The sequence below is a fragment of the Miniopterus schreibersii genome, assembly GCF_964146895.1.
Source record: "Miniopterus schreibersii genome assembly, chromosome: 4".
In the NCBI taxonomy this organism is placed as follows: Eukaryota; Metazoa; Chordata; class Mammalia; order Chiroptera; family Miniopteridae; genus Miniopterus; species Miniopterus schreibersii.
Window position 1 is genome coordinate 56,222,938 of NC_138105.1, and position 26,030 is coordinate 56,248,967.

General features: G+C 34.2%; 1 protein-coding gene across 4 annotated transcripts in view; it reads right to left on the reverse strand.

Annotated features, from left to right (window-relative positions):
- Positions 1 to 1,176: 1,176 nt before the first annotated feature.
- The window catches only part of NEK1 (NIMA related kinase 1), a 95,640-nt gene continuing 70,786 nt past the window's right edge, over positions 1,177 to 26,030 (reverse strand). For 3 of the 4 annotated variants that reach the window (XM_081133928.1, XM_081133927.1, XM_081133929.1), the window contains 10 exons: positions 25,670 to 25,822; positions 23,552 to 23,728; positions 20,264 to 20,384; positions 18,026 to 18,114; positions 17,006 to 17,253; positions 13,319 to 13,470; positions 9,838 to 10,046; positions 8,480 to 8,610; positions 8,177 to 8,309; positions 1,738 to 4,543 (listed from right to left, as the gene is read on the reverse strand). In XM_081133928.1, the coding sequence (XP_080990054.1) occupies positions 4,530 to 4,543; positions 8,177 to 8,309; positions 8,480 to 8,610; positions 9,838 to 10,046; positions 13,319 to 13,470; positions 17,006 to 17,253; positions 18,026 to 18,114; positions 20,264 to 20,384; positions 23,552 to 23,728; positions 25,670 to 25,822 (1,427 nt within the window). In that variant the 3' untranslated portion in view covers positions 1,738 to 4,529. Of the gene's footprint in view, positions 1,542 to 1,737; positions 4,544 to 8,176; positions 8,310 to 8,479; positions 8,611 to 9,837; positions 10,047 to 13,318; positions 13,471 to 17,005; positions 17,254 to 18,025; positions 18,115 to 20,263; positions 20,385 to 23,551; positions 23,729 to 25,669; positions 25,823 to 26,030 lie in introns of those variants that run through there. The other variant, XR_013998555.1, reaches the window with a different exon arrangement.

Consider the following 26,030-nt stretch of genomic DNA (forward strand, 5'->3'; position numbering starts at 1 on the left):
TTTGCCTGTATTTGGAGATGTGGGTGCCTAAGTAATTGTTAAATGAAGTCCTAAGGGTGAGTCCTTGATCCTATATGAATAGTGTCCTTGTAAGAGGAGACACCAGAGAGCTGCTCTCTCTCTCTCTGCCCACACACCAAGGAAAGACCATGCGAGAACACAGAGAAAAGGTAGTCTTCTGCAAGCCAGGAAGAGAGCCCTCACCAGAAACCAAATCGGCTGGAACCTTGGTCTTGGACTTCTAGCTCCAGAACTGTGGGAAAGTGTCTTGTTTAAGCACCCAGTCTATGGTATTTTATTATGGAAGGACAATCTAATACAGGTAGTTTTTGTCTTTCAAGGAATGTGTCCATTTTTACTAAGTAATCAAATATATTGGCATAAATTATCCATGATATACCCTTATTATCCATATGCCTTTTAGATCTGTAGTGATGTACCCTCTCTTGTTTCTAATATTTCTATAGATTTATCAATTTTATTGATGTTCTTAACCAAGTAGCTTTTGGATTCTCTGATTTTGCTTTTATTTCATTGATTTCTGTGGTTTTTCAAGAAAAATTACTTCCATTTTTGTGCTTACTTTGAGTTTAATTTACTCTCTTTTCTCTTCTGGATTTATAAGGTATAAATAAATTTAAGTCAGTGAATTATTTCTTTTACAATATAAGTGTTTAATACTATAAATTTCACTCTAAGCTCTGCTTTAGGTATATCATACAAATTTAAATATGTCACATTTTAATTTTTATTAAGTTCAAAGTATTTTCTAATTTTGGCTATGATTTTTCATTTGATCCATTAGTCATTTAGAATTGTGTTCAGTTTCCAGATATTTGGGGATTTTCTAGCTCTTCTGTGCACTTCTTTCCAGTACTGTGTCCTGAAAATTATGGCTGCTTTTACCTCTCTTAAATCTAATTTCTATTTCCTCAATTTAGGGAGAACTCTGGGTTTTACATGGGTCCCTTGGCCCTTATGCTATTTCTATGCAATGAACTTGGGCAATCACAGGGCTTACCTCATTTGTTTCCCCTCTTTCATGGATCACTGCCCTTTGTTGTCTGTTGCACACTGTCTGAAAAGCACTGGTTCATGTATTTTTTTTGTCCAGTGTTTTGAGTTGTTAAAGGTGGGAAGGTAAATCCCCTCTTTGTTATTTCACCATGGCCAGTACTGAAAGTCAAATAATTTTTATTCATTTGTGAAACACATTTTTGCTATGTATATAATTCTAGAATGACAATTATTTTCTTTTGGCCCATAGAAGATAACATTCCACTGTTCCATTACTACGGTTGAAAAGCCAACTGCTAGTCTTTTAACATTCCTCGGAAAGTAGTATGCCTTTTTATCTTCAACTTCTTTTAAGTTCTTTTGTCTTTGATTTTCCAGTTTCACTCTGAAGATGTTAGGCATTCATTTCTTTTACTTTATCCTGCTTGAAATTCACTGGGCTGCTTCCATCTGTGTATTGATGTCCTCCAATAGCGTAAAAATTCTCAGCCTTTATCGACAACTTAACCCCATTCTTTCTTTATCTGTAAGATTTCCATCAAACATACATTAGACATTCTTGCTGAATCTCTTACCTTCTCTGTTGTACTTTCCATATTTTTCTCTCTGTGTGCTATATTGTGAATAATTTCTTCCAGTTTTTAAATTCTCCTTTCTGCCTTGTATCATGCACTGCCAAGCATGTTCACTGAGTTTTAAATTTTCCGTTGTTGTATTTTTCATATAAATGAATTCTATTTGGTTCTTCAAGTCTATATTCCTTTTCAGTTTTTCTTTCCCTGTAGATATTTTCAAGTTTGTGGATCATTTTTAAATATAATGAGCACAGGTATAACAACACATCTTTGATAATTCCAAATCTAAAGTCTGTGCCCACCCTCTTCCTGCTGTCTCCCACTTACACTGTCTTGATTTCTTGTGTACTGTTTTATCTTTGACTCTGTGCCTGCCATTGCCCTTAAAAACTTACTTATGGTGCTTTTCAAGACACAAAATAAATGTGCCTTCCTTCAGAGAGATACTGGCATGGCTTCTGCCAGGTTCATGGGGGAACCTCAAATCATGCCTGAGTCTAGTGTCCCAGCCCACACAGATTTGGTGCTCAAGATGCAAAACTACTTGATGTTTGGACTGTGGCCACAATTTCTCAGGGATCTCTCTGTCCTTTTCTCATCCTGCAGTTCCTGAGTTTGAGGTTGGGTTTAGTTCTAGCTCTCCCTTTTGGAGTCTCCCTTGACGGGGTTTCCTATAGGATTCTTCAGTTTGGATGGGCACTTGCCCATGCCTTTTACCCTTTTGGCTCCATAAGCCCACTATACCAAAGTGTGAGGTACTCGACATACTCTCAGGTTAAAAGCGTCTTTTTTCTCTCTCCAGTATTCCACTAATGTTTGGGTTGAAGCTTTCTCCCAAAGCTTTGGCCTTGCAATTCATCTTCTCACCTCTTCTGTGTTTTTAGTATATTAAACACACCAGTCTTTAAAGATCCATCATCAATAAAGTAATTAAGGGTAGAATACGTGTTAATTTATGGGGAAAAACAATTTAGCATTTAAAAATTGTGTTTTGCAGGGAGGTTAACTAGAATAGTGTGCTATTCTTAGAAACAAGAAATCTCTGCTGAATTCTTAATGCACTGATGCCAAATATACTTTTTCCTACTGAATCTATTCTTTTTCACTCTCCAGAGGAGATAAATTTTAAAAGAGTGTATAATTAATAGCACCGTGTAAGACCCAGAACTGGTCTGATGTTGGCCATTCATGTAAGTGACTTCATTCATGTTACAACTCAATGTCCTTGCCTGTTAAGTGGAGATAACACTAAATTACTTTGATAGCCCATTCTAGCTCTAACATTCTATAAATCTAGAAATGCTTACACACTTTACCTGCAACACTTACAACAGACCTTACTGATCAATAGCCCTCTTCCCACTGGCACAGACAACCTTTCCATAACAACACTCCAGAGCCGCTCTCAACCAACTGACTGGAGATGACACAAACCCTATTTGTCATCGCTAGTCTTGTGTATATGACATCCTTTGAAATATGGCTAAACAACTTTTCCTACTGTGTTATACCTTTACTTGCTTTTCTAACACACGTAATAGGGTAATACTTTAAAAATACCCCTTCAAATCATTCTCATCTTTCAGGATTATAGAGAATTAAAGTATAGAATTCTTCCACTGGAAAAAAAAAATGAAAATCATCAGGTAAAAGAAACAAAAGTGTTCTCAAATCTGTGTAAAAGCATTCTATTGAGTGCTAATAAGTATATGACAACCAATAATGTACTTCAGGTAGATAATAAAAATTTAATAGTAATATCACAAAATAAACATATAAAAATCAAGTATTTAGTTTTGGATATTAGAAATAATATACATAATTCAGCATAGTACTGATAGTGCTGCAAGTTAAGATTTTATTGTTCAAATGATATATTACGCCAATCAGGCTGCTATGTCCTCAAGTTTCAAAAAAAAAATCTGCTTTTATTACTAAAAGTAATAGACATCACTAATAAAACGATGTAATACCTGGCAAAGTGCAATTGAAGCTGTGTGACTATCATCTTAATGATCCTCTCATAATGGACATAAAAGAAGCAAACATTTTCCTGCTTTGGAGTAACAGTTACCAAAACTGTCAGTGTCAAAATAAAAACCATTCCTTTCTCCTTTTAAATCTCATATAAGCATATGCATGAGAGAAAATTAAAAACAAAAAGGGCAACTGTATGCTGTATGCTAGGTCAATGTTAACATTCACAGACTAATTTTTAGATATAATATTCCTGGTTCTGGTCATTAAAAAGAAACAGAATTAACCATATTTTTTAACATCAGGAAATATAATTTTGCTATTCTTTCATAATCAAAATTTTCAGTTATTTCTAAGGCTGTTTCTATAGCCTGATTTCACTGAGCTAGTTCAGGAGACACACTGGTTGAAAAAGGGCTGAGAATATAAACTTTAAGGCTAAAAGTTCCATCTTCAAAATGCAAAGACTGAAATAGAGCCCTTGACAAGGTTATTTAATACCTAATTGCTGGTCATGAAAACAAGCAGACAGAAAAAAAGGGTCATATTTAAATACTTAAATGAAAAGCCACAGGCAGGTCTTTCACAACCTAAGTAATTATTTCAAAATAAGGACATTTGCTGAAAGTAAAAGTTACCTTACTTCATGGTAAATCTTCAAAACTATTATGTCCAGTTCTGGATCAAAGTCTCTTATGCTTTGGTTGGAAGATTTAATAAAGTATATACTCTGTAGGAGGTAACTATAGAACTCAAGAAACAAAATAAAATAGATAAAATACTAGACTCTTAATTGAAAAATGTCATGTTTGTCCATCTTTTCCATGCAATCAGCATGCCCATCTTAAATCTGACATATCGTTTATAAAAAATTGCTACATTCCCCACTGAAGCTTGTTATCCTGATGAGCCAAAGTTAAATGCTTTCATACAGCTGAGGATTAAAGAATGTTCTGAGGATTATTCATCATTATCTGTAAAAAAAAGAAAAAAAGCTTAATTCATTTCACTGCAAATCAACTGTATCTACTAGGAAAAAACTCATAGTTTCTCATGCTAAAGGAAAAGAACTTTAATGTAGTTTCAAATGTAGTTTTTATTATAGTATCACATACTCAGTGTAAAACATTCAGACAATACAATGAAGAATAAAGTGGAAAGCAAAAATCATCTATAAGCCAAGGACAACCAATGTTAATAATTTTTATATAAATCTTCCCAGAGCCCAGCCGGCATGGCTCAGCGGATGAGCAGCAACTTATGATGCAGGGCACATGCCTAGGCTTCCCCAGGAGGGGCGTGCAGGAGGCAGCCAATCAATGACCCTCATCATTGATGTTTCTATCTCTCTCTCTCTCCCTCTCCCCCCCTCTCTCTGAAATCAATAAAAATATATTTAAAATAAAAAAATTAATCTTCCTAGATCTTTCCCTATGCATATACAAATATTGTTTAAAAAATTACGACAAAATGCAGTTTTGAGACATGAGTTTTTCCCTTAAAACACACAACGGACAAAAAGATGGATAAATAAGTAATAAAGCAAGATTATAAAATGTTAATGGCAGAATCTAGGTGGTGGGTATATGGGTGATAAATAGAAAGTTTTTTTAAACATTTTCATACAATGACCATTTTACAATAAAATGTTGAAAAAGAATTAAGTCATAGATATATTCCATGTCAATTTCAATGGCTGCACTGCATTTTATTTTATGGATATGGCATAATTAAGCATTTCTATTTATAGACATTTTGGTTATTTCCAATTTTTCATTATTCTAAAAAAACACTCCTGAATGAATTAAACAGAGTGTTTAATTTAATCTAAGATAACAATCACTATCTTCCATACTCTAGCAAAGGTGATCGTTCATTAAATTCCAAGTGTCATCTCAAATCACTACACTGCTTAAAACCCTTCACTAGCTCCCCACTGCCTCAGGATAGAACCTGTGCCCTTAATATGGATTGTAAAGCCCTTCATTATCTGGCTTTTTAAATATTTCTAGCCTTATCTACTTTCATTGCCCATCTTCCCTAAGCATCCCCATAATTTATGCTTTAGTAACAGTGAACTGCTTATAGTTCCACTAATGCAATATTTTGCATCCCTCCATGTTTAAGTAAACATATTGCTTTGGAGGTAAATTCCCATTCATTTTTCAAAATCCAATTCTGATGTCCTCTCCTCTAGGAAGAATTACCCTGAAACCTTGATTTCTTCCAAGACAGCTGGATCATTACCTGATGCAACATATATTCCTTCTAATGTTACAATTATCACTCTGTACTATAATTATTTTTTTATAATTACACGTTTCAAATAGGAAAACAGAGAGAATAAAGTAATAAACACACATGTACCTAGTACCTAGAGTTAATAAAAATTAACTTGTAGCCATATTGGTTTGGATTATCTGTTAAGGAAAAGCATATTACAGATAAAAAGTACCTTTTCCCAATCTTATTGACCTCTCTTCTTTCCCAAGGGCATTATCAGTATCCTGAATCTGATGTGTGTCCTCCCCTCCTATGTTTTTTTTACTTTTATTAGATATATGTACACCTAAATAAAATTGCTTTTGAACATTACATAAATGGTACCATGTACTTACTACTTATTCAACTTATCCATATTGATAAAAACCTAGTTCATTTGTTTTAACTGCTGTATAGAATTTCATTACCATAAACACAGTACAATATCTAAAATGAATGTGAAAAGAAGGTATTTCCTACTTAAGAAACTACAAGCTTGGACTTGTGCCAGTAACTTGCACCATGCCACATCATGAGAAAGAACCCCATGAAATCCAACTATTATAAAAATTACTGAGGATATTTTTCAGTCCAGTATAGTACTACTTTATAAAATAGGGCTCAAGATCTCAATAAAATCAGAAATCCACAAGTTCCAGATAATGTTTTAATTTTATATTTTCAATTTTCTGTTAATAAAAAGAATCTTTTAACATCTGGGGGGGGGGAACAACTGCTTTACACTAATAAGTCACAACTGAGACATTTTCAAGGACTAAGACCTGAGTTTTTCACTGACGTCTATGGACTTAGATTCTTGGCGTCTGAAAATAAATGTTCCCCTTTAAAGGAGCTGACATATTATTCAAGCTTTAAGAACACTGTATCATAGTCCTCCCTTTTAAAGAATCATGGGAAATTTTTTCCTTTCTTTCAATACCAAAAATAGCTGTCCTCTGAGTAACTGACATGTTTTGTCTCATGAACACTGTGACTCATGTACTTAATTAGGTTTCCTGCTTTGCTAGAAAGATCAGCACCAAATTTGTGATTCATTTTCACAAAATGTAGAGACCATTTGAACATAAACTTTGTATTCTTACTTTAATCTTGGCTTAATATTATATTGTTTGTACTCATTTGCCTGATACAGTGAATTTTCCCAAATGCTTGTTCTTAATTTTATCTTGTACTGTATGTTTTTAAATGCAATCTTTAACTTTTTTGGAACAAAATAAAATATAAATCTTATAAAAATTTACATTGTGAAATTTAAGCATCAACATTTTAAATTCTCAACTTTTTTCTACAAATCATACATTTACAGTAAAAATTTTTTGACAAATATTCTAGAAATATATTCTTGTTCAAAATAATCAGTATCAGTTTATAAATTCATTTAAAAAAAGTGGGCTCCTTATTTCATGGCAAGATACTTAAAACAAAACAAAAAGGCCACATATTATTAACCTTGATAATGCACTTCATTCACTAAGCTTGATTTTAAGTAACATTAAGCTTTTTCCAAAAAATTAAATGCTCCCAGAATAAGGACTTATACCAAGAGGGACAATTAAACGAACCTGGTATATTAGCTGTCAGGGAAATTCCAGAAGAGAATTTTCAATATATTTTGTGTAATGAAACATCTTCATTAGAATAAGTCTACATCTCTACATTAAGTTCTTACACTTTCCCCACAAATGGTGTTATTTTATAGTTCTTTAACAATTTTTTATAGAGAAGTGCTCCCTTAGGTTTCTATTGATAGATTTCATAGCAAACACCAATGATATAAAATATTATTTTATTTTTATTTGTTATAATTTTAACTGTAAACAACATGTAAGCAAAGATTAGGTCTTTACCGTCCAGAGTAAAGAAGTGCTAGGCATACAAGAAGCACACAATAAATACTCTGAAAACCAATCCAAATACATTAGATTGAAGATCATCTCTCTATTTTCATAGCAAAGGAAACTGAAACTTAAGACAAAATAAATCACTCAATGTCACATTATTAGCCTCCTGAAGAGGCAGGACTATGACACTGGTGTCTTGGTTCCGTGTTTACTGCTCTTAACTAAATTTAAGGAGAAACCATTTTTAACTAATAACTTTAATAAAGTCCTAACATATTTTGAGTGATTCTATAGGTAAATATTTTCCAAATAAAAAATGGGTGACATTCAAATTGTTATAGATGAACTCTACTTACTCTAGAAGAGATTACATTTAGTACTATTTAGGATAAACTTTACATATGGCTGAAGCTCATCAATTTACATTTGTCATTTTGTTTTTTGCACATTTATTTAAAATATAAAGATGTGAGGAAATCTTACCTTCTTGATAGGCCCCATCTGCCATGACTAAATGAAGAATCTTGGCATAAAGATGCTGATGTTCATTTCCCAAAATGTTTTGAGCTATTGTTGAACAAATTTCAATATTTTCATCTTCATCTTCATGAACAGCCTATACCAAATTTCCAAATACAAAGTAATATTTGAATATTATCTTTCTCTAATTAGAGACTTTAATTATTTATAATAAATGTACTTACCAATAAAAATCACTGACATTTCACAAGTAATTCAAACAGAGCATATTTCAAAATCAAATGTTTTAACTGACATTTCACTTACCTTTACTTTCTCATAAACTTCAAAGAATTTTTCAAAGCCTATTTCTTGCTCCAGGTGAAGTCTCAGTTCCTCTAAATGGTTAAAGACACTATCATATTCACATTCACTTGTTATCTCTCCATCACTGTTATCTAAAAAACATTTTTAAAAATTTTATAATTAAAAAGACTAAATAATTATTACCCTAATAGACTAAAATTCTATTATGTAAATAATGTCACTGAAATAGACTACTTTGTCCTGGCCAGTGTGACCTGGTTGGGTGTCGTCCTGCACGATGAAAGGTTACCAGTTCAATTCTTGGTCAGGGTACATGCCCAGGTTGTAGGCTCAATCCTTGGTAGGCGGGGTGTGCAGGAGGCAGTTGATCAATGTTTCTCTCTCTCTCTCCCTCCCTCTCTTTAAAAATTTTAAAAAATCAATTAAAAATAAAGAAATAGACTACTTTATACTTTAAAGTTTTTGTCATAATATGTCATTAGTATAGGTGATCAATGAATATAAATCTGTCTTAAGAAGAATGATACTCTAGAAATCTTTTCTTTTATAGAAATAAACAGTAAACCAGGTTAGAATAAAAGCTTTCCTAGAGATGCCATCAGATCTAGCAAAATAAAATTGGAAAAAGCACACCCATATGTTCTGCATCACGGCAACTAATCCTAACTACTATTTTAAAAAAGTAGATATTAAACATGGGCCAAAACATAAAAAAGCATGCAGAAGGCATACAACCTAAAATATATACCATAAAACTTTAGTTAAGCACCTAAAAAGGATTATAAATGTTCTGTAAGTTTTATGTCACGTACACGCCAAAGATACTTTGAAAAATTCTAGTAAAAAACAAAATTACTTAAGAACCATTGCTTTCACATTAGTTATTCTTCCCAAATAAATACAGTTATTGAAATACACAAATTTTCTTTGCATCTTAGCAGTAATGCTATGAATAAAGAACAGTATCTAAACCAAAGTTTTAAAAACTGCTTTTAGTATTAACCCTTCTGGTTAACCACTGTATGTAGAAGCTCTCTGGAAAATATAAAGTGCTAAGAAAATGAAGTTATTATCTTTATTACTAAAAAATAAATCAAGAAACGAGTATTATTATTCTGTCAAGAATCAGAATAAAAATGCTTTAAAAAAGCATTTAACTTAACGGGAAAGAAATGAACAACTGTGTATATACATTTGTGTGAAAAGAAAAAGAATGAATATAAGTCAAACAGAAGCATGCTTCAGTTTTCTCTAAAACTGGAAATAGTTCATATCAGGTGTTGGAAAAACATTCTCTCCCTGAAATATATGTACACACTGAAAAAGGGAAAAGGCCCGCCACAATCGTGATCACGCACCTGAGTGCCATTCTTCATTGAGGGCGCTCTCACTGCTGGGGTTGTCATCCTCATAGGCTAGGTCTGTCCCGTTGGCAGTTCGCTCTGCATCGCTGTTCTTTAGGGCTGATTCTTCCTCCTCGCTGTACTCCTCCCCAGGCTCTTCCCTGAGTAGCTGCTCCATAGAGGCCTGAAGCTCTTGTAAATCTGTGTCTGTTTCTTCAAACACACTGAAATTTTACATATTAAACATTACCAAAGCTGCGTGCACTCCTTTCTACTTCAAAGTAATAATATTGGATAAAAAAGAAATGTGAAAAAAACCTACAGTTTTTAACAAAGTAAATGAGGATTAATAGATGATAAAGTACATGACACATATCAAGCTAGAAGACGACTTGTTTAAAATGGTCCTGGTTTGCCAAAGAGAATCATGCAACTATCAATATTTTTAATGGCTTAAATTTTGAAAGAAAATGTCAATATTTTAAGAGGAATGTCTAAAGAGGTTCCTCACTTGCTTTCTAAATCAAACATTTAATACTCCAATATCTTTCTTTTATGCAATTTTGAAAGTTCAGCAAAATCTTAGTGTGGGTGTATAATAATAGTACACTATACAAAAAGCTTTCCATATAAACCCTCACTGGGCATTTTACTTTTAGAAAAAGAAATACTTAGGGAATTATATGTTCAGGTAATAGGATAATCTAGTGAATAAAATGGTTACCAGAAGTCTTATCTTTAGATGCTTATTCTTGAAAACATTTCTAAAGTATATAATAAGTAGGCTGTACTGTGCAATTATAATACATTAATCGTAATAATCTTATCTGGGGGATCCTGTTTCCAAGAAATTGCTCAGGATGTTAATTTTATTTTCATGGAAACATAGATGCTGAAATGAACTAACTTATGCAAATAGTATCATACATTTATATAGGACTTTAGTTTAGTTTTATCTTATTATTTATATTTTATTGACACAAAACTCACTTTAGAGACATGGAAACTGAATCAGTGTTTAAATGATTTACTCAAGGTCACACAGTCAATAAATAACAAATAAAGGATTGAAACCTAGGTCTTCTGACCACTTCTCCTATACCCCAAAAATGTACTCACATTTTCTCTCTTCTGATTTGCTTCTGTGTCCTAAAGTGGCATACAGCCCAGCCCAGCCTGTGTGGCTCAGTGGCTGAGCAATGACCCATGAAGTAGAAGGTCACAGTTTGATTCCCAGTCAGGGCACATGCCCAGGTTTTGGGTTCAATTTCCAGTAGGGGGGCAGGCAGGAGGCAGCCAATCAGTGATCAATCTCATCATTGATTTCTCTCTCTCTCCTTTCCTCTCCTCTCTCTGAAATCAATTAATGAATATTTAAATAAAATAATAAAGTGGAATGCAAATAGAAAAATTTGCTAAACCGAACATAAGGATTGATTAAGGTCCTTACTAAAGTTTATACTCCAATCAAATAGACAAATTTTTACTGAAGAACTAAAATATCAACAATATTATGTGAGACAATGAATAAAATTTCCATTAATGGAAAAAGAAAATAATCCTTTAATGTAGAAATATCTTTATTTTGTGCTTATGTGTACAAACGTCTACACTTTAACTTTGTAGTAGCTATAGAAAAACAAAGCATCTATAAAGAAGAGAGAATGTCTACTTTTTTTGGATCATCCTACTAGTAGCATTTAACTTACCATTTAATTATAAAAGTAACATACCAGGTACATCTGCTATGTACCATTCCTACAGTGACAGAACATTAAGCTGCTGATAAAATACTCTAGTGACCAGCCTAGAAGAATTAGTATGCTCCAGAGATGGTAGTAAAATAAGCAGGACTGCTAAGTCTACCATTGTAAGGAAAATATGAGATTAAGATCTTTTATGAAATGAACATCCAAAAATTTGTCTCAGGCACTTTAAAACCTGGCCCCAAATTCACTTTTCAGTAGGCTTTCTTAGGATATAATCTTGAATAAAGTTTGAATCAAAAAAAATTTTTCCCCCCAAAGAAACCATCGAGTGAAATTTTCCTGTATAGACATGGAGTAACTTACTTTTAAAAATAACTTAGTTTTCAAATTTAAAAAAATCAAGTTAAAGGCTTCTAACCTAAATTTTAAAATAAAATTGCAATCAACTAGTAATTAAAAGAACACAAGCCACAAATAAGCTATAGTTCACTCAGATAAAAATGGATAACTTTATAAAAACTCTGAGGAAAAAACTGTTACCTAGCATTGTGTCAACCATAAAGGTGCTGAAATATTGTGTTCTCCAGTAGGCTTAATAAAAAGATAGTTAAAATGCTTAAAGACCACAGCTAAGCGGAATAAAACTAGGATAAAGGTGACTTTTCCTCTAAATTTTGAGGGTACTAGCAAATTCTACAGAATGCTATGAAAAATAAAAAAAAAAAGGCAGCCTTTAAAAGATAAAGTGTGGCTAGAAATTTAAGAAGGGGCAAAACTAAGAAAAACAAAGAGAGAAAATGAATGTAGCAGATGAAGTAGCCCTGGCTCAAGTATTATAGGGAGGAAAATGGTGAGACTAATGCTTTCAGTCAGACCAAAGCACAAGTTCTTTCTACTGAATGACAGCAATAAAAGAGGAGAAAATTAAGTTAAAAAAACCAGAAAATATACCATACAAATTCTAATATTTTGTAATGTATTTCCTGACGACTTAAATACAATGTACCTTCTCCAACATTTTGTTCCAGGGTACTCCGGTTTTATTTCCCCCAAAAGATTGTAACATTTGTCTGAGGGCTGAGAAGGCTGACTGATATCAAAGAACATGGAGCAAGGTTACTGTCTAAAGGGCTATCACCTCCCACCACTCTCAGAAGGACTGGTTAAATCACCCTCCTAGATTTTAGATTTCCCATGAATCATGAAGAAAGGAATTTTGTGAAAGCAATTAAGTTACATGCAGAACATGCATGTAAGCACATGTGCACACACACAAACCAAGTATTCCACCCGCTAACTCCCCACTGCCATGGTTTTGAAATCATTCCTGTCAGGAGATAGATGTGGATGGAGCTTTCTGGTCACCTTCCTGGGGAACTGTAGTGTAGTAAGTAAATACTTCACTAATTCCCATTGCAATCCCTGTATCATGCGGTGTTACACTGTTAAACAGTCATCATCCTGCTAACATTTATTCACTTACTATTTATTAAGTACCTACCAGGTGCAAGCTGTTGTGCTGGATGCTAAGCGGTACATAAGACAGAACACCAATAGAAACTATTTTCTTATATTCTTCAAGTGAGGTTAAGTTATACTATATAAAGGCAGAAATACATATCAAAATGTGCATGACTGGACTTTAAATATGTTGTAAAAAGTTAAAGGAGTAGTGAAAAGTTAGCTACAGGTCATTTTTAAAAACTGTCTAGGTAAGTGACCATCTCTAGAACATAAACAAACTCAGGAATTCTGTTAGTGTCACTATCTGTCAATGACATGCTCACATGTCTTCAGAATCAGAAGGCTCTTCTTTAATGTGCTCATCTTCAATGTCATCCATTTCAAGATTGTCCTGACGTACATCTCCTACAGTGGGAACATCCATCAGTGTTCCGAAGAGCTTTGAGAGATCTGGGAGTGAGCATGTCCTTAGCATCTAAGAAAAGGCAACAGATTTCTTATTAGGAGTAAGATAATTAGAAAATAAAAACAAAAACATTAGAAAATTAGAGCTAATGATAATTTTATTATTTATTTATTTATTATATAAATTGACTTGTCCAATGTAAGAACTGATTCTCTTGAATTTTAGTGAGGAAACTAAACTTGGGAGTTATGTTTGGGATTCAACACATAGGTTTAACATAAGGTCACCTTTAAAAACTAGGGAGAGGAGTGTATTTGGGATGTGCGCACAGCATGGAATTGGAAATCTGTCAGGAATTAGGCAGTGCTGGAAATTGCCAGTGTGCTCCTTCTCACTCATGGTCCATACTGTCCCCTATCACGGTATCTCTGCTAAGTCTTCCTCTACTTTCCTATCTATGACCAACCCTCCATATATATAGGGTGTCCCCCCAAAATGTATACACACACTTTGAATAATTATAAAGGCAATGTTTATTAAAATACATTTCATTTTCAAAATTGAGGTATCAGCTGTTAAAGTATACATACATTTTTGGGGGGACACACTATTTTTGCCCAAATCCTGGAGTTAGTCTGAAGCTTAGCTAAGCACCATTACATATAATTGGTGGCTCTTTTTACCACTTTATCACTCGGTGTTGCTGGCTAGTCAACACAGGTTAAATCGGGGGCCTCAAATTAGTGCAAAAAAAAAAAAAGAAAGAAAAAGGCCTACCAATGCTTCCCTGTGCAATGCACTATGAGTGGAGCCTTTCCCACTATGGAAGGCTAAAAAGAAGACACATTCATCCAAGTTCTTCCATGTTCATGCTGAGAATCATTTGTAGCGGCAGGTAAGAAGGAACTCAACAAACTGAGCTGAGAAAAAACAATGTATACAGTGGAGGTGCTTAAAATTTGAATTTGTGTTGGATAAGACCAGGGATACAACGAATAGCTTTTTTCTACTAACCTTTCAACAATTAGAATGTCAATGGATAGACAGGGCTATCAAACAAGTACCTATTATATAAGCCTTGGGGTTGGGTTAAGCCTAAAGGAATCTGTGAGATCTGAAACATGACTCCCAAGGCCCTGATAAGAACCCTAAACCAGATGGGAGACTGTGAAAACACAATGTTTAGCATATTAATGAAAATTTATATACTTGGCCAATTTTATTGGTACAATCTGTTTTTGAGAATGAAAAAGAATAAATTTCCATTATTTGAAAAGAATTTACATATTATAGCACTCAAGAGGGAAAAATGGTTACAAACGACAAGATGGTGAAGATACACTGCTTGTTAAAGCAATAATAGTACTGCAAGTATTTCTTTTGCTGAATCTCCCACTGTCAGCAGAATTTATTCTTGACTTTTATTATTTTAATGTTTTAAACCATGTATATTATAAACCAGCAGTATGCAAAATACATACTCAGTAACACCTTCTCCAGGTACATGCTAATCAATAAAAATTAACAGCATATATTCATGAACATGGAAGTCATGTGTGATTGTGGGGGGAGGGGGTTGGGGGAGGTGGAGGAGGGTTTGGGGGCATAAGTGGTGGTAAAAAAATTAACAGCATATATGCATTACATACCTAAATACAAAGCAACTACACCAAAGTATGCAATATTTTCTAGGCTAACATAAATTTTAGCCCTGAAAAATCATCTCAATTTTAATTTATTCCTTTCACTAATAAAAATAAATTTCATAAATGAACATAAAATAACAGGAAGAAATTTCAAGTGGTATGCAATTTTACAAGCTTCCTCTCAGAATGGGTTTACACACCAATGCAACAACTATCTGCCCTCTGTTAAAAATCATTTATGTTCGTAGTCTTCTTTGATAGGCTATTAAAGTTTTAAATAGGATATTCATCTTCAGTCAGAAAATTTTATACAAGCAAACTTTCAGTTCTATAATTCTGATTCTAAGTTTTTTCATGTTGTTAAAGTAATATTCTACAGTTTTAACAATCATAGAAAGAGATCTTCCTGAAAACAGCTATCTGAAATATGCTGCCTGAGCTCTTTATTGATAGACTAATTTTTTCTAGATTCCTTATAGCATGATTTTACACAGCTAGCATTTGGTGCCATTACAAATCAAACAGGAGAGCAATGTTTTAGAAAACTTTAAAACATTTTTAAAATATATGCTTCCTTTAGATTTTTTTATTGTTGGTTTAGTTGTATTTTTTCTTAAAAGTGAAGAGAGCCTTGTAAGACAGTAAATGAATTAATACTAGTTGCACTAACAGAGCTTCACATGAAATTCTACTTGAAAAAACTGTCAACTCACTTTTTCATCTGTAGTATTTTTCATATAAAATTATGAGTTAGCAATACTCTGGTTATACTATGAAATGGTTTGTGAGCACATTTGTTTAGCTTCTGCTTACTGCAATTAAAGTATAACACCGCACCATCAAAACAGCTTCTACAGCCCTGCCAGCGTGGCTCAGTTGGTTGGAGCATCGTCCTGTACACAAAAGGTTGCGGGTTTGATTCCCAGTCAGGGCACACACTAGGCTGTGGGTTAGATCCTCAGTCAGGGTACATACAGGAGGGAACTGATTGATGTTTCTCTCTCACATCAATGTTTCTCTCTCTCTCTCTCAAATCAATTAAAAAATATATCCTCAGGTGAGGATAAAAAAAATAGCTTCTACAAATATTTGCTCACTCTAACCTATAAACTGGGTTTAAATAAATGTAAAACACTGATTAAAAAATTACGAGCACTTACCTAAGGCAAAAATTATGAACATTATTCTAAGAATTGATATTTTAGCAAATCAAATAAGACATTTAAGGTACATAGGCTAGCTGTGAACTGTACATTAATATTACACACACACACCCCTGCATTTGCTGTAAGAAAAGAAATTCTCAAATATTCATAGAGATCAGTTTTCCACACACTCGCCAGATGAGAAAAGTATCAGTGGAACACTTTTGGTCTCTCTCCACCCATTATTCACTCCCCCTAACATGAGGAAGGACTAAAGGGAACGACAAGTAGCCTTTTCATTTGGCAACCTCCTTCTTGTTCTTACATAAGTCAGATCATGAGAGGACCACATTTTTAGACTATTTTATTTTGACCTATTACAAATCTGAGGTAGAACACATGAACATCTACTAATGTTCTATGTACAAATTAGGCAATATGGCACTTCTACCCATTTACGATAGACTGCTTAAGCTTAGTCTCATCCTGAAACTAGAAGCTGGGTTGGGTAGTGGGAAAGAAAGAGAGTGTAAGAGGATATAAGAGGGATCCTTTGCTAAATAAAAGAAGACCCTATAAAAGGAATCTTGAACAGGAAGCCAATGGAAGAGTCTTTGTCCTGATTATTTTCAGTATCTCAGAGGATAAAATGGGTTTTTTTGGTTGTTTCTGTAAACTGTTTTGATGTGTGTCTGAGTACACGCGTTTATGGTTTTAAGGGATTAAAATTCAATATTATGGTTTATCAAAGAAAAACAATCCATAAAAATGTTACCAAATGAATAACATTTTCCATGTGAGGAGCATACTTGCCTTTGGGTTATTTGCATCAAATAAACCAGTTGAAAGTCCAATCAGCAAGGAATTCTTGTTTTTACTTTTTGGCGGTGAATCAGAGCGAGATCGAAGTGGAAAGGATTCTTCTGGTGAACACAGAATTGACTGAATTTGAGAGACTACATTCAAGTGTTCGGGGTGAACTACTTTACGGAAAAATGGTTCTGGTTGCATAGATTTATCTACATCACATTTAGAGTGCTGAGAATCATCTATTCCAGGTTCTGTGGTGTAAAGCAAATATTATGTGATAAGTTTATACAATACTTAAATAAAAGTTCTAAGGTATATTGATAAGGCATAGTATATCTACAGTAGTCCTCACTTAATGTTGCCAATAGGTTCTGCAACTTTAACTGAAATGACATATAACAAACCAATTTTACAGTAGGCTAACTGATATAAACAAGAGTTAAGTTCCTACTACATCTCATCAACATTATAAAGAAATGATGTTGAACAAAATGATATTATTAGGGGACCTGCTGTATGTAATTACACTATCTTGTAAATAATCTTTAACAGGATATAATGTTTCATTTTCAGAAAGCAGGTTTAATGTTATATACTTCCATCACATTGGAAGTTCTAAGATGTACCCATAAATGCAAGAAAATGTGAAGAAACACTGTTTAGACACTCATATTTAGTTTCAGTTTATCTTTATTCCTATAAGTTAGATAGAAAAAAGTATGCTTCTTATATTTTAATTAATACTAATGAAAACAAGAGGACAACTTATTGAATGTTCTTAGTATTTTGGCTTAGTTTTGGGAAGCAAGTCTTTTCACTTTGAACATTCAATAAAATAATTGACCTAAAAACTATTGCTCACATTATCAAACAATCCAGGCTTATAAATGCAGAGTCCAGTGCTCTATGTCAATTACATTTTTAAAATGATTGAGGTGACTGATAAAGAATACTGTCCAAATAAAACAGGTTAGTATTCACAACCTTCCCGAGCATAATTAGACACAGTCCGATGATGCTTACCTACATGAACGTCACTAAGTTGATCCACATTCCTAGAAATTCCATCTTCAGAAACTTCAGTTTGCTGAATGGTGATCCTATCTTCTAGTCTGCCACATATAGACACACCATTTTTAAAAAACCCATTTACTAGAAATAGCACTCTCAAATACAAAAAAAAAATAGAACTCAAGTTCACTAACATGCTGTGATCCCTCTTCCAAATATTTTTCTCATTTTTATATATATATATACTTCCTCTCATAAGCACACTGTAGTTTTTACCCTGTCCAAACCTTCAACAATCATAACCATTAACAACAACCAGCCTCAGCATTTCTTATAACTGTTGAAAATCACTGGACTAGAAGAATATATTCCAAAAGGGAGCAGTAATTTATCTCTGGAGGGGTTGGTTTATAGGCAGTTTTTATTTTCTTAATACTTTTAATCCATCTCAAATTTAAGTAGGTTTTACTTTTTTAGTTTTAAATTTTGAACAATTTTCTATTTTTACTTTTTAAACTATTTTTAATCATACAGTAATACATTTCTTCATTCAAAGTGTAATATTCCTTGGTTCCTCAAAAAGATAAACAAAGAATTATCATATGCTGCAGAAATTTCACTCCAAGGTATACACCTGTAAGAACTGAATACAGGCATTCAAATGAAAACTTGGACATGACTGTTCACAGAATCACTATTAACAACAGCCAAAAGGCAGAAGCGATCCTGGACATGACCCATCATCGTCTGCTGAATGGATAAAAATTTATGCTCTATTCATACAACGGAATACTGTTTGGCCATGAAAGGAATGAAGTACTGATCCATGCTACAACCTAGATGAACTTTGAAAACACTATGTTAAGTGAAAGAAGACAGACACAAAATCCACATATTATTTCATATGAAACATCCAGAATAGGCATGTCTATAAAGACAGACAGCACATTAGTGATTGTCAGGGGCTGGGAGGATGGGAAAACAGGGAGTGGCCGTTAAATGGGTACAGGGTGTTCTTTCGGGGTGATGAAAATGTTCTGGAACCATACAGTGATAATGGTTAGACAACACTGTGAATATATTAAATACTACTGGATTGTACATTTTAAAATAGTTAAAATGGTAAACTTTATTATATAAATTTACCTCAATTAAAAAAAAAAAGTGTTTCTTTTAGGACACCCCTAACCACTCAAATCCCAGTTTCCCGTGCTGTTATGTTTGATGGACATCTGACCATACTTTTCATTTAAATTTACATACAAATATATGTACCTGAATACATTTATAATAATTTTTACATAGAATTATCAGTGTTTTTCTAATATATGGAAATGTTTTATTCAATATAATTTTATTTTGTTAATCACTCAATATTTTAGACATATTTCCATATAAACAGGAAATACACAGAAAATAGAAATGAAACTTAAACATTTGAAAAGATATGCTCGACTTCACCAATAATAAGAGAGAGAAACTAAGACCCTAAACCATGATACTATTTCTGACCTATCAGATTGGCAAAAATAAAAACTCTGATAATAAAAGGTTGGCAAGGCTGTGAGGAAAATAAGGCATTCTATACCTTCTTTCTGAAAGCATAAGTTAGTACAGCCTTTGGGGAGAACAATAATTTAATTACAAATGCAATTTATAAAAATGGAATTGACCCATCAATTATACAGCTATGTATTTATCCTATTGATATATTATATTCATGCAAAATGACTTTATTTAAAGGTTATTCATTGCAGCATCATTTATAATATGAATTCACGCAGATGAATTCACTCCACATTCATGGAGATGTGGTATATCCATATAATGGAATACTAAGTAGCTATAAAATAAAATAGAGGAAGCACTGTATGTATTAATATGAAATAAATTCCCAGGTTACTGACTAAAATTGAAAAGGGTTGAAAATACTATGTACATTATACTAACAACTGTATTTAAAAGGGAGGTGGACTATATATTTGCTTTTGCTTATATACATATAAAAAAATATCTGGAAGAGGAGACATTGGGAATTTGTTGGATGGGAACAGAGGTAGAAAAGACTTCTTACTATATGTCTTTATATACTTGTTGATTTCTGAACCACATGAATGTAATATCCAAAAATTAAATTATTTGTATAAGGTATAGGATATAGTGTAATATTAGGTTATTACAGTATTTCTTAAAAGGGAATTACAAAACAGGATCCGGGTTTTGACACACAAGAAAAAACAGGTAACATACCCAGTTTCCTTTGTTTCTTTCGTCTCACTAATCCATACATCAATAACAGGGAAAGGTAAGCTACCATCTGTGTTTGTTTCACTTGGCTGTCGTAGAACTTCTGTTTCCAAGTCATCAGGTTCTGAAAGCAAAGCGTAACAAAAAACATGTCTCAAAACAAAATCTGTTTAGAGAAAATGGAATAAATTTCTATAAATTATCATTACCTAGTTTTAGGCTAATATGTTAATTAGAAGAAAAGTATTGTGTTAACTCTAGTTCAACTGCTTTTGAAATGACAGACTTTTCCTTTTGTACTTTTCAGTGCAATAAAAATACTGAAAAGAAATAATAAAACACTTTTAGCCATAGAATAGAGGCTGTATAGCCTAATGCAAGAGTCAGCAAACTTTTTCTTAAGTAGGCTTAAGATACCTACTATGAGTCTAATGAATAAGGCTATTTAAGATATTGTGGTGAATTAAAGATGCTCACACATATACCAAGTCTCTGACATTTGTCTCATCTAGAAGGGGCCTTGGTTTCCCCTCCCCTTGTATTTGGTCCAGCATTGTGACTGCCTTGACCAACTGAGTACAGCTGAAATGTTGCTATGTCAGTTCCAGATCTAGCCTTTAAGAGAACTGGCATGGTCCACCTTGGAATCTGGAAGCCAAAGCCACCATGAAAGAAGCTTAACTATTCAGGGAAGACCACATGGCAAGACCATGAGACTAAAATGAAGAAAGAACCCAGCTGACTGGGCCCAGAAGAGCCCTGCCAAGGAGGGACATCATCTTGCACCCTCCAGATAAGCCCAGATGATAGATGAATACCACTGAGTGATACCAGTTGATGCCACATGGAGAAGAACCATCCCAATTCTTAACTCACAGAAGTGTGAGATAAAATGTAATAGTCATCTTTAGCCACTAGGTTTCGGGAATAATTTGTTTTGCATGAATAGATAACTGAAACAGAAATTCATGCCTGAAAACGAGGTGCTGACATTAATAAAAGCCTAAAACATCTGTATTGGCTTTGGGACTGGGGAACAGGCAAAAGTTGAAAGGGCTTCAGAGAGACTGTTGGTGAGAGACTGGTCAGTGAAAAAAAGTTATTGGAGGCTGGAGAAAAGGGGATTCTTGTTATATTGTAGCAGAAAATTTGGTACTTGTGAAAGCAAGGACTACAGAAAATGTAGTTAATAGACTCAATGATCTAGTTAAGGAGCTATGTACGCACAATGTTAAAAGTGCCAGCTACCTTTTCTAGTAGACTCTGATAAAGTCCAAGAGAGAGACTGATTGACGTAAGAAGTTTAGTTTATGAGGATAATTTAGAAGAGAAAACCAAAGATAATTCCTCCAAGGCAACAAAAGTTTCTCAAGTGAAAACATGACCTCAAGACAAACATGAGGTACGCTCTCCCTCTGGGGAGCACGCCCGAGCCTTTCCCTTCCCCCTTTCCTTCCCCTACAGGCATACATCTAAACTCAAGGGTCCCCATGAGGTTTGCAACCAAAGGAGCAATGGGCAGTGGCAGCTTGTCCCGGGCTAACCCCTTGAACCTGTCTTCAAGGCCCCCTTTGCTCTGACTTCTCAGTCAGCCAAAGCAGCCCAGCCTAGGGTCTTCTGTTGCTGCTTCTATGCTAAGCCCTTCCTTGTTTCACTGTCCTGACTGTGCTTTTGCTGAGGCTAATAAATTCTTGCTTGCTCTGCTGGAAAAAAAAAGACAAACATGAAATTTAGGGCAGTAAAATATGGTCTCGGGAAAGATGAAGACCTGTTATGGCAGACAAATATTTAAAGGCATATATCACAGACTCTCTTAGCTGAACAAAAGGGTTTCTATAAATCTCAAGCACACTGTCTCACAGAATCTCACAGGCAACTCAGAGTAGAGAAGGACCAGTCTACAAATAAACAAAGTGGTTTTATCAAATGTAATGAATGTCAATAACATTCATACCAACTCCCTCAAAATTATTAAGAAAATTCTACTTGCAGAAGCACTACCAGGGAAAGAAACAGTTCAAAAGAAAAGCGTCTTTGAGGACACCGACTTCTGGAGCAAGGGAAGCAAGCTGACAATGCTACTCCTGGCTGGACCTCAGAATTTCTATGGACCAATGATTGCTAAATACTTCCCACTGTTCTTGTTTTTGAAAGGAGTCTCTACTCCCGTTTCACCATTATTATAAGTATATGGAAGGCAAGTGCTTTCTTTTTAATTATTGGGAAGTACCTGTACTCAAAGAACTATATGCAGATACTGACAACATCTTTAGACTCTGAACCAATGTCATAGTAAGATGAGGCTTTGAGAAGGGGTAAATGTATTGTGCACGTGGGGGGAATGTAAATAATTTTTTGATCAAACGGCAGACTGTGGCAGATTATAGATGGCTACAAATTCTTTAACACTTTTTCCTTTGAGAGGTGGGGTGTGTTTCACCTCCTTGTGAATCTAGGTTCCCCTGTGACTGCTCTGACCAACATAGTATGATGGAAGTGATACTGTGCCAGTTCTGAGACTAGCTCTTAAGAGTACAAGTAGCTTTTACTTAAGTATCTGTGAGCTCTGGGCCACCATATAAGAAGTCAGACTATCTTGCTGGAAAGAGTGCACAGAAAGTCCTGGAAGCTACATGAAGAGGGAGAGGAGCCCAGCTTAGCCCAGCCTTCCAGTTATTTAAGCCATCTTGGAGCCATCAGACCATCCTGGTTGCCAGCTGATTCCCACCAAGCTATCCCAAAGAAAAACGCACATGGATTAAAAAAAACCAAAAACAAACACGCCTGGGTGGAGTGGTTTAGTTGGTTGAGCATTGTCCTGTGAACTGAAAGGTTGCTGGTTGGATTCCTGGTGAGGGCATATACCTGGGTTGCGGGTTTTATCCCCAGGCAGGGCACATATGGAAGGCAACCCATTGATATTTCTCTCTCACACTGACCTGTTTTTCTCTCTCCCTCTCTCTCGGTGTCACTCCCCCTTCTTCTCTCCAAGCATGTCCTCAGGTGAGGATTAAAAACTAAAATTATTTTAAAAAATACCATTAGCCAAGCCTTCACTCAATTCCTGACACAAAAATCATGAGATGTAATAAAATGGTTGTTAACACATAGTTCTGGGGATGATTTTGTTGTGTAGCAATTAAAACACCAGATCAGTTATTAAAATATAAAAATAGTGAACCTGAGATGAATCACTCAAACATATACACATATTTTGATGACTTGTTTATAAAGAAGAAATGAAAGTATTATTAAATTAAATACAGCTCATTTTGACCCATTAACACATACCATCCAAATTTCCTTCTGGTTTCAATGACATCTGTGGCGATACCTCCCTAAACTCTGGACTATTTGTCTCATTGGAAGAATCCACAGTAGCTGACGGGGTCACTTCAGGTGAAACACACTTCACTTGTTCTTCTCCTGCAGTCAAGGATTTGTACTTCTCCCCTTCAGGAGAAATCTCTGAAACAATAAAAATTAAAAATCATGCTACATTTTCAAAGTGCCCTGAATTTTACCTGTAACAGCAATTAGTAGAGAGAGAAACAAGATATTAGAAATGAGAAGGTGGAATATTTAACACCAAGCATTTTGAGGAGCTGTGGTTAATGATAAGGTCTCCAAGATATGACCATTGGAGTGACTGAGTGTGGTGAATATAAGATCACTGGAGAGGAACTGAGAAACCCAGATATTGCAAGGATTACTGATGTAGATATAGAAATCAACTAAATCAGTTAAGACAGAATTAGTGTTGGGAAGATGTGACATTGAGCTAGAAAGTAACATCTTCAAAGAATGAATGGGAAGGTGTTGGGGGTCTTCTAGATAACTGCAATGAGTTGTTCTGAGGTAAATCCATTCTCTCTTGGTATCAATTAAAAGTATGGAGAGTTTCTGAACAATGAGAAGTAACTAGCAATTACCAGAAACAAACAAAAACAAGTAGTTAATAATTTCAAAAATACCATTCTAACATATATATATTAGTTTCACCAAAAGGAAAAAGAAAGTAAACCATATATTGACCACCCTAGAAATCATTATGTATAATTAAAATAAAATTTGGCTTTCATGTACCTTAATAATTAATTTCTAACAGAGTTTAACCAGTAACATAACAGGATCACCATTAAATTCTGTACAAAATCATTAAAAGAAAAGACAGAAGTAGAATGATGTTCCCATAGGCTGGAGTTTCCAACTTTGGCACTACTGGGTCACATAATTCTTTGTTTTGAGGAACACTTGTTATAGAATGAATTTCATAAGATTTACCAGCAGCCTCTATCCATTAGGTACCCCTAGTGCCCTTTCCAGGTGACAACCAAAAATGTTTCCAGACAATACCAAGTGTCCTCTGTGGGCAAATTCACCCTTGGTTGAGAACCACTGTCACAGATAATAAAAATCCACAAAAACAAATTAAAATTAGTAACTCACTATTTTAAAATCAACTAGAAACCTCAAGAACATGATAAAAGACACATGAGAACAATATAAATTACAATGAAAGGATAATCAGGAATGAAGCAGTTGACTGAGCTCAGGAAAGACTAGGGAAAAAAATCTTAGAAATAAAGGTTATAAAATAAACACAAGATCATATAAATAAAAGACACATGTCTTAAGAGATATAGAAGGTGAACAGGAGAAAAAAATTAAAGAAGAGACATCATAAACTGTAATTGAAAAATAAAATTTAAAAGCAACAAAAAGGATTCAAGATAAAGTGAAATGATATAGAAAGGTAAAAGAGATCCAAAGTACAAACAGTAGAAGTCCCTCAGTAAGCTAAAGAAACAAAACAGAAAAATAAAATTCATGAACACTTTCCTAAAATTGGGGGTGGAGAGGAACACTCCAAAACAAGGAAAACTACAAAACTCTGATGAAAAAGATCAAAGAAGAACAAAGTAAATAGAGAGATATTCCATATTCATGGATAGGAAGATTCAGTATTGTCAAGATATCAGTTCTTCCCAATTTGATCGATGGATTCAATGCAATCCCAGCAAGTTATTTTGTGAATACTGACAAAGTGATCCTAAAGTTTATGTGGAGAGGCAAAAGACTCAGAATAGACAGCCCCCCCACCCCACTCCCCTCTGACATCTGTCAGTCTGTTCCATTTATCCATGCCTCTGATTCTATTTTGTTTGTCAGTTTATTTTGTTCATTAGATTCCACATATTAGTGAGATCATATGGTATTTGTTTTTCTCTGACTTATTTGGCTTATTTCACTTAGCATAATTATCTCCAGGTCCATCCATGCTGTCGCAAAGGGTACAAGTGCTGCTTTTTTTAGAGCCACATAGTATTCCATTGTGTAAATGTACCACAGCTTTTAATTTTTAATAATATTACTTCCAGTACAGAAAAACAACTAGTTCCTGCTTACCACGTGTAATGGTTGTGTTTTCCAGTAGTTCTGTCTGAAGCTGTAGTTCAGCTTCTCCAAGTATCTTTAGAACAGAATCTGTAGGGCTTTTCCCCCAGACTCTTCTTGGAGATCCTCCAGGATCTAATTTAATAACCCCTCCCACTGTATGTCCTACAAGAAAAAGATACAATAATTTCAATGAAATAACATAATACTGCATTATAAGGTAGATTTAAGCTCTTCTATCCAAGTGCTAAATAAGTGCTTCACGAGAAATAAAGGTTATATCACAAAGAGCATATGATGATGATACCTGAAAAAAGACTTTTAGGAAATGAATGATGAATAATAGAAAGAAGTAACTGATACTAATAATAAA